The sequence below is a fragment of the Bactrocera latifrons genome, unplaced genomic scaffold, assembly GCF_001853355.1.
Source record: "Bactrocera latifrons isolate USDA-ARS-PBARC rearing strain unplaced genomic scaffold, ASM185335v1 scaffold_175, whole genome shotgun sequence".
In the NCBI taxonomy this organism is placed as follows: Eukaryota; Metazoa; Arthropoda; class Insecta; order Diptera; family Tephritidae; genus Bactrocera; species Bactrocera latifrons.
The window spans coordinates 185495-196080 of NW_017535241.1; the positions used below are offsets into that span (position 1 = coordinate 185495).

General features: G+C 32.6%; 1 protein-coding gene across 2 annotated transcripts in view; it reads left to right on the top strand.

Moving 5' to 3' along the window:
• LOC108967075 overlaps positions 1–10586 on the top strand; it is a 38600-nt gene that overhangs the window by 8763 nt on the left and 19251 nt on the right. For both annotated transcript variants that reach the window (XM_018930318.1, XM_018930319.1), the window contains exon 2: positions 9049–9606. In XM_018930318.1, coding sequence (XP_018785863.1) covers positions 9192–9606 — 415 coding nt within the window. In that variant the 5' untranslated portion in view covers positions 9049–9191. The remainder of the gene's footprint in view (positions 1–9048; positions 9607–10586) is intronic.

Genomic DNA, 10586 nt, shown 5'->3' on the forward strand with positions numbered 1-10586 from the left:
TATACACATCTGCTTAAAATTCTTTTAAAAATGTTGCCACCTGTCTAGAATTTTTTTGTCTCTTTAAGATATTAAATTTATTCATTGTCTAAAATTAATGGAAGAAAAAATTACAACAAAATTCTAGACAGGTGGCAACATTTTTAAAAGAATTTTAAGCGAAAATTATTTTAAAATCACTTTAGTCTCTTTATAATGTATTCTTTTATTTGTCAAATTAATGGTAGAAAAAATCAATACAAGTGGCAACATTAAAAAACAAATCGTGCTCAAGTTTTCTTCAAACCGCTTTCGTATCTTTACAATATTTCATTTACTTTGTCTCATTAATAGTATAAAACATTGTAAACATGTGGCATTACTTTTTTAAACTTTTTTCAACGGTAAACAAACATTTTTCCAAAATATCGCGCAAAAACTGATGGTTGCGCCAAATTCCAATAATTCCACACAACACTGTGCCGCTCGCTATGCGCCAACAGTTAAAAATCGTCATTTGCATCTTGAATAATTTGAGCTGTTCAGGCCAGCGCCGACGTACAGCTAGCGTACAAAATTTACAACAACAACTTGCTAATAGTGTTGTAAAGTGGTTGCCATGCCCCAGTTACGGATCTTCGGTGGTTCTGTTACTTCCACTTACGTAGTTACATACTTGCCGTTGCGTAAGTGAGTTTTGTCCATATGTGGCAAGTCGCACCAGCACAAGCTGTCTAAGCGCGTGACTGGTTAACTAACTTTAGGTTTACCTAAAAAAGAAAAAAATCCCATGAATTGCGTACGTCTAACTATTTCACAAGTTCTAAAACAAAAAATGCGGTTAAACGCACCTATTACTAAGCTAGTGCATAGATTCTGTGAATTATGCATTGGAGGTTTAAGTTCGTCGCACTATAATTAAGTGATCGGTATTTAGTATGAATGTGAGTAATGGATTTAAATTTTAATCACAGTAAAGTGTAGAAAAAATTACATGAGCTGCGAGTATTTCATGCTCTAAGTTTTTATGACATGCAGCTAACGATCTATTAAAATTATGGGATGGATGGCTATCACCACTTTAGTGCTCATTTGATTTGAGACCGTGCAGGTCGTAAAAAATACATTCTAACGATGTGAGAGAGTTTCCCTTTTAAAGGTATTTCTCTCTCTCTCTTTGTTTTGTGCATTTTTAATTCTTATATATTGTTCGATTCGTCAATTCCCAGTTGATTGATAGGTATCTATAACACCTGCTGTTACTATAGACCTAAGAATGATTGAAATAGAAATTACGTAAATTTTTTTCCGTTACTCTTCTTGGAGAACGTTTGACAGTGATATACATTGGTTCAAAAGAAAGTAGAGGAAGGTTCAAGAGAGAGATGGTTCCTCACAGAAATAATGATAATATGAACATTTTTTGCATAACTTTAAACTTTTTGTGTCACGATCCGACCTGGATTTATTTGCAACCAGGACTGACCTCGGCAGTATTTCTTCTTACAATTTTGGGAATATTTTATGAAGATCGTTTGAATAGTTCCGGAGACATCTTGTCAACCAACTTCAAAAACACAGTTTCGAGAAAAACGCGTTTGAAGACGGCGCACTTAGCTTAGCTAGCCTCGAGCGCAAAGTTTTCAAGGCTGTATCTCCGACTCCATTACTAGGATCAACTTGAATTTAGGACAATATTCTAGAGATGTTTTAGAATTAAATTACACAATAAAATGTTCAATTTTTTGAAACCCGTTAACTCATGATACCCCTTAATGAGAATGAGTATGCAATTACTTTGAAACTGGCAATAATATTAAAAAAAAAAAACAATAATTGAACACCGGACGTTAACAAGCCCTGGTACTTGTCTGAGGGGAGACCTAAAAGGTTAAATTTTTTTGATACTTCAGAACAATCCCTAAGACTGTTCAAAAGATATATTAGAACAGACAAGTATCATCAACCAGTATCAAGCAAGTATCAAAAACTACAAGTATCTATTACTTCAAATTTCCAATACTCGCTAGTATTAGGATATTCTAAGAAATATGGACTGTTCAAAAAAACCAATGATAGACAAATATCATCCGTTAACTTCTCAGAATTTCCATATACACAATATATACTTGCATAATACTGCATATAGACTGTTCAAAAAAATGTATCATGACGACTTCTGGGCACTCAAGTATCTACAAGTATCCAATACTATAAGTATCTAGTTCTTCAAATTTTCAATCCTCGATATACTACCCATATATCGGTAGTATTATGGACTGTTCAGAACTTCCTATGAAAGTCAAGTCTGAGAATTTCCATATACGCAATATAGTCTTGGATATTACTATATTTGTATAGAGTATCTAATACTTGAAATTCTCATTTCCCGGTAGTATTAGGATATTCTCGGTAATATTGCACATTACAACAAATGAAAATGAATAATATTGCCTAAATAGCTTATCACGTTGTAATATTCACTAAGTAATCTTACACTCATGTTAGTTTCATAACTTTCGCTTGAACTTCGGCAATCTTTATGACAGTGCAAACTTGCCTAATAAAATTGCTTTATTTGCCTAGTCTTATAAATGCATAAATTAATAGGCATTAGTTTATTTAAAAATATGCATTTAGTATAATAGTATATTTAGTATAATTTTTTTCAAAAAACAAACAAATTTAACAAACTAACTATGGTATGTATATGGTATATATACGCTCATGTGGAACATACGTATGCATTCCTTTATGAGCAATTATTAGCAAAAACGTCATAGTTTGGGATTTTCAATGACTTTGAACTATGTTAGCTGGTGACCATTAGCATTGGGGAAGCACTCTTCGCGCGGTTCGACTTCCGATTATAAATGATTAAAGATTTTTGTAGTGATGCTAATGGAATGAGCGGTGGCTGGGAAACTACAGCTAAACGCTCAGATGAGATCAAGCGTGAAAATATTTTGAGCGAAAAAAGCAAACGTCACACTCATATACCTACTTTGGTCGGCGTGTGTATGTGGCTCAGCAATATTGTCTCGTATTAGCCGTTGCTTATCACGTGCGCAATGTTGTAAATATTTATAAACAAGCGCTAGACGCTGATAATATACAACAAACTTAAGTTGTTGTTATTGCAATAAATGATTAGCGATTTTTTAATAATATGAAGGCAAGGTGGAAAAGTAAATTGTTAGGAATTTGTTTTTATTGATAGAGAAATGACCTTACTAATTTTACCAACTACGAAATATGAGTCCACATAAGCAAGGTCGTTGCGATATGACTTTAGGAAGAGTCTTTTCAGAGCTTACTTAAAAATAACATCACAGCTTGACACGACTCACCCGTGATATGTCCAAAACAGGCTATTGAAAAAAGTACGACTACTTCTTCAATCAATTTGCTATAAGCGCCGAAAATCTAACCTAACTCGAGCATAAAGTTGAGAAATGATGTTAAGTCATTTGAGAAGAAAGTGGTGATAACTGTTCAAGGGTAGGTGTCTCTACTTATTAACAAAGTTCAAAACCTTATCCACAGTAGTTTCATTTTAGCGAGTTTGCCACCGTTTGCTTCAATACACTTTAGGCAGAAAATACTCGTTTTTTGTGAATAGTTTTAAAGAGGCTTTTATATAATAAATAAAAAAAACTCTCATTTACGAAACATATATGTACTTTAATAATCAGCGATTCACTTTGAAAATTTTTGGATTCTCTTGATATCGTAGGCGATCGCAATCAAGCTTCTACTAAAAAGTGGTCTAGCGGTGAGGAAAAGTTTTCTGCTTAAAAATATCTCAAGCCGCAAAACCAAAAACTGCTGTAACTGTAGATAGCTACAAATAATAATCGAAGTCCTAGTAAAATTAAAGTTGTGACAAAGTGACGAATTGCGAAAAAGAAGTATTTTTTGTGGATAATGTTCTGAGTGGCGTAAAAATTTAAATTATCATCAAAAATTGTATTCATTCCATCTTATTTTTTTTTTTTAGGAGGGTGGAGTCATGTGTAGAAGTAGGAAAGATCTCTGATCGCCATTCACGAAAGAGATTATTTTACATATGACTCAAGCAGCTCACGACTTTCAGTCTTTGACCAAGTATCCTCTGGGTAGCCTAAGAACATCCGTTTGAAAGCGACTTAAAGTGAGAAGGCGAAATATCCCCTACATAGGGTTGTGCGCTGGGTTTGGGACCCGCCACGCAAAAAAAACACTACCAATGAAAAAAAAATGCATTCCCTCATTACCTAAAAACTGTATCTAAGAAGGAAGTATGAAATTTTAAATCAGTCAACCCAGCAGTATTCTTTTTTTTTTTTTTTTTGTTTTGTGTTTTGAATTCCCTGGACACCGAATCCGATCTCGTAGAGCATCTTCTCAAAAGAATCCTATTATATTTAAGGTAGTAGTCTGGTAACTTGGGTTCAAAAAATCGAAAAATTTTTTTGCTTAATTTGAAAGTAAAATATCTTGAGAATATACTGTAAAAACTTCAGGCATAAACTCGAAATATTTCGGGAGTTGTAATGAGTTTCTTAGAGCGCGTCTCTCTCTCGGAGTTGTTGAACTTTAAATGCGTTTTTCTCAAAACATAGTTTTTTTGGTCGGCCGGGGTCCTAACTTTTTTTCTACTGTACCGATTGCTTTCAAATTTTAACAGGCTATTCCACACACTTATAGTTCTCGTCGAAATTAACGAGAATTTTTTTCCCCCTAACTTTTTATTTTACAACCTTTTCTTTGCTAAAATAAAAGGACTATTTTTTCAGAGTCCGCCATTTTGTTCTTTACTCTTGAAATTTAACTTCAGTAGTTTCGACCAGAATGGCATGTCTATAGATTAAGAATAAGCATGAATATTTGATTTCAGATAACATCAAGAGCAAAAATGACGTGCATTTTTTTGAGGTTCCAACTTCGACTAATAGTAATAAAGTATTGAATTTTTTCAAATAAATTTTTTTTTTTTCAATATGTGTTTTTATTTACATATTGACATACTCTAAATATTCAAGATAATTCAATTTAAATTTTTCTATAAAAAACCACCCTACAAAGAAGTCATGAAAAAAGGCGACTACTACCACTAATCCACTAAGGGATCAAGACATTATTTCACTAACTTTGACTAAGCCAGTTTGGACTCATCCGTACGGATGCTTAACACTGCGCCCTTGTCCACTTCGCCCATTTCCCACTATTTCGTTGTTCTCTGGAAGGAAAGGTGACAAAGCGTAAATTAAAGTAAAAGTTATACAAAGCAGATCTAGATAATTGTAGATGTCGTATGAATGCAGCAGTCTAGGTTAAGTTTTTTGTTCTGCCATCATGGTTAAAAGAAGAAGCATAGTAAACCCTTTTTATGCACTCTAAAATTAGGGCACTTATAAAGCTTTGTTATTAATTTACTATGTCAACCAAAAATGCTTCCAGCTGTCTACTAATGACCTGAAGTCAATTACATCATTGACAAATTCAATGAAAATTAATTATAAATTCACTATAGCTTTGCCATAATTTCTCATCAATATCCTACCCGTTATACTATCACTTACCTACTACTATTACTACCAGTTATCTATCAGAAATACTACTATTTACGTACCCAAATTTCATTTAACAATATTAAAAATCATAAATACGCACGATTTCACTACTTTTAAAACCGTCACTCCACCACATCAAAGAAATAAATCAGCTACAACTTTCTTTAAACACTTCAAAATGAATTGTTTCAAATCAATTGTTTCGCATTTCGTGACAAGGTCATTCATATTTGCATATTTACCTTTCTCTTTTGACTTTTCGGTTGTTTGTTATTTTCATTGGTGTGTTTGTTTTTGTAATTTTTGTTTGTTCGTGCTTGCATTCAACTTGTTCGCTAAATTCGTTTATAGCTTTATTACTTAATTACGGATTTCACACTTTTGACAAGCGTAAAATTAGTAAAACAAACTACAACAATAACAACAACTTCTGTCAACAAGTTATTTTAGCTAGATACGTGCATGTTTAAACCTGCATAGTTGCCACTTTAAATAAAGACACCGATTAAGATCTTTTTATGACCGGAGTCATTTAAGCTATGAAAAGGCAGTCAGTCAATTTACTCCCTCATGAACTGTGTGATATAAGTTATTTCATAAGGCTCTTAATAACTAGACGTCGGCAGAGTGACTTGATGTGCACTTTTTGCAGTTGATTGTCTTCTTATCTAGTCACGTATATTTACAGTCTGATATCTTAAGAAAGTGTGCCTGATTGGCACGATGATGAGGCATAATCATTAATAAGGTTTAAACTCTATTACGAAGGAAGAGTTTAAGGTATTATCGTTTGGAATCTATAATCGTAGCATTCAAAGAGGTTTTCGTTCTGACCAAGTTTGGCACAGAATTTGCCACCTTTTTATGCCTATTTCATAAATTTAAACTACAATGGGCAGAAAAGTGTTCCAGCAAAATCTAGTTTTAGTAGGTTTTGGAGCAGAGTTGTCACCTTTCTTTAGTTATATCATAGTTTGGAACCCAAAACGATACAAAAATGTTCGGAACCTTTCATTTTAATATATTTTAAGAAGAGTTCTCACCTATCTGTAGTTACATTACAATTTGGAACACAAACCGATCGAAACTATTGGAAAAGGCTTCATTTAATTATATTATACAAATGTATAAAATTAAAAATAAAAAATGTGGAAAACAAAATCCTCAATTATGACATATTTCGAGTAAAGTTTCCAACTTTAAAATTTTCAAGACAACACCAAAGAGTTTCACAAATTTTTTAAATTTTATGATTATTCTCATTAATATCTTTGAACCACCTTCTAGTAGCAAATTCCTTTCGGTAAATATTTTCGAAAATATTGAATACTGCTTGTAGAGCTGCCATCTATATAACAAACACATCGTGAAATAAATTTTTTGAAATTTTTCTCATTCTACTTTTGAGCTCTGTTTAGAACCATTTACTTTACCTTACTTTCTTCACCACATACTATACTTTCTTTAAATATTCAGAAATTCTTAAATGAAATTTACTTTCCTATAGAGTGGCCAACTACTTAAAAACCTACAGCTTTGAAATATATTATAAATTATCATTGTTAGTTAACACGACATTAAAGAAAATCAGGAGAAAACAGTTTTTAACTTAGTTAAACTTTAGAATAAAGTTGCCAAATGTTAGAAAATAGTGGAGTTAAGATAAATATTATAAATGCCGAACTTATGGCGTTAAAAAGTGCAGATACGAATTATTACGGTAGTATTTTGTTTAACATTTTATGAACACAACATTGCCACCTCTCTAAAAAGCTGAAATTGAGAAAAGTATTGCAAAATTTTTAACTGTAATGGAAACTAGCTCCTTAGTTTTTGAGATAACGATCTCTCTTTTTTCTTTCTTCTCTCCTCACAAAGTGGTCAATTTTTCGGAGCCAGCGATACTGGACTAGTATATAGTCTGTCATACAAACTAAACGATCGGAATCAAGTGTTTTTTCTTCACGAATTTTCTCATAAATTATTGCTTAAGGCGTTACATGGATTTCCTCGGAGAAAAACTATCCTTTCAACAATTTTTTCCCCATATAAAAAATTAAATATTTAATAAAAAAAAACAAACGAAATTCCGAAATGCCATTGCGACACCATTTCCGTTGACCGCTTGGAAAAACATGCGCCCGTGTTGGCAGGACTACTACTTACAGGATCATCTAAAGTGAAAAATTCGAGTTTTAATTCCAGCATTAATCTAGAACTTGGACGAAGGAAGAAAACTGAAAATTGGATTTTTAGCAGACATTTTTACAAAACAAAAAAAATTTCAGTGAAAATTTCGCCACATTTTGTTTTTTCAAGAAATTACTTCGTCCAAATCTTTAAAAATTGTATCTTAAAGACCTGTACAAAATGGTATGGAGATTGGTTGAATAGTTCTCGTGAAATCTTGCCAAACGACTTCAAAACATACCGTTTCGATAAAAACGCGTTTAAAGACTTACACTTACCCTAGACAGCCTCGAGCGCACAAATTCTCAGGGCTGTAACTCCTGAAACTTATACTCGGACCAACTTGAAATATTCTAGAGATTTTGTAGAATTTAATAACACAATAAAAAAAATCATTTTTTGAAAGCCGCAAACCCATCTAACACTTTAAAGTAAGGCTACAATCATATATTATATATTGTTGAGATCGGATCACTTCAGCACATAGGTATTTAGCTGTCACACAAACTGATCGATCAAAATGGAGTTCTTGTATGAGAAAACTTTTTTGGTTGACAAGATATCTTTACAAATTTTGGTGTAGATTATTTTTCAAGACATCAGTACAATTACCAAATATATTGTTCAGGTCGGACCACTATAGCTTATAGCTGTCATACAAATTTACCGATCATCATCAAGATAGATATATTTATACCTTTTTATGTCATAATAAATGCACCTGTTAAGGGTGCTGTTAGTTGGGCGTAGTCGAAGGTAATATTTTTTTCTTGTTTTTTTTTTGGGGTTTTTTTCTAATTTCGTGTTATTAATGCATTTTATAACTATGCAATGTTGACAACGACGCTTATTGCTGATATAAACATCAGACGGGAGACAATTTATTATTGAAGCTGAATGTATTAAATTAAAAAAAAATGTTTGTTCTCTAAAAATAGTATTTTGTTTTGATATTTTAATTAATGGCTTGATTTAGTGGAAAAATATTTTCAAGTCTACAGTTTTGAACATTTTTATATGTACATTTATTCAATATTTAAGTACATAATTACAGTTAATGGTGGTTATAAATTAATAAAAAAATATTAATAAAAATAAGTCTTATGTGACTTAAAATGATGAAAAATATATGATAAAATGAATATGTGATATAAATTTATAAAAAAAATATTTATTAAATAAATAAATAGGTTATAAATTAATAAAGAAATATTAATAAAATTCACATAACACATATATAAACGAGTATACATAGCTACATAAATATTTACATATCACCCACAAAAAAATATTTATTAACAATTTTTTAATTTCTTTATTGCAGAAAAGCTATTAAGGCACCCTGTCGGTAATTGCTCATTTTACAAGACTTCGCTAATTAAATTATTGAGCGAAAAAAGTGTACGTAACTCACACCGGCACACACACGCCCATATATATATACACAGTCACTCACTAACACGCTGGATGCGCTCGCCAAAAATCGGAGATGCAAAAATGTGTGCCAGTGTCATAAATCAAATTAACACCGACTGCGTTAGCAGTAGCCACAACAACAACAAAAGCCAAACAATCATCAACACAACCGATTGTGACGTCATGTCACACACCAACAATCGCCGTCAACGCTGTGAGTTCACTGCCACAACACGCGTCGCTGCGCGCAAGTCCACGATGACGCTGCCATCGACATCGCTGCCGCTGCTGCTACTCGGCACTACATTGTTGTTGTTGTGCGCATTGAAACCGGCCAATGCAGCCGCCACGGCAACTGCTGGGCCAACCAACAAGAGTGCACGCGAAATAATCAGCAACAGCGGTGTGGAAGAAAAATCACCGAATCCAAAAGCGACTGTAATAGCAGCAACAACAACACATAGAGGTGAGTAGTTAGCGGGTTTGTTTACATTTTTTCATTTTGGGATTCCGACTTTATTCATGCGGTATATTTATACATGCTATTTCGCGTTCTCTACGTGAGCATAAACGCTGAGCCGATCGTCTGACCGCTTTTCCTCCCCCCTCTCACGGTGTCAAGCCAGCAGGGTTTTATAGGCCAATCTGGCTTATAAATTGACATCATTAACTTACAGATTTTTAGCTAAAAATAAAAGCGAAAAAATATGTTTAATTTTGTATTTACATACATTCATATATAATAATTTATACATATGTGCATATGTGCATATATGTATAAATATGCGTGCCTTTGTGATGATTGTTTTGGTTTTACCAAATAACCTTGTATCAGAGATGCTTGCTGACTATTGGGACTGTTGTTCTTTGTGGGTATTTTCCAAATGATCATGTGCTTTAGAACAATATACGTGAATAGCTTGATATTCATATACATATACATACATATATATTTATGTGTCTGCACTGGTATTCACGCAAACAAAGCTTAAGGTTATAAGATGAGTTCCAAAAATAAATCCATTAATGAAGCTTTTATTCTTTGGTGTTAATAATAGTAATTGGCGCTTGCAGGGGAGTTACCATAACTACATACATTTATTACTACATACGTACACATATACACATACATACGAGAAAATACAATTTGTATGAAAAAATAATATTAATGGTAGTTATTGTAGCATTGAAGGCTCCATAAATCAATTAGTATTATAAAACTAGTTGTTAAGTGTCAAATATACATGTTTATTCATAGTTATTGATGATTTATGCAGCTACAAAGTTAATGAAATAATTAATCTAATCTAATCTACAAAAAAATTTTATTCTTTTTATACTCTCGCAACAAAGTTGCTAAAAAGAGTATTATAGTTTTGTTCACATAACGTTTGTTTGTAAGTCCTAAAACTAAAAGAGTCAGATATAGGGTTATATATACCAAAG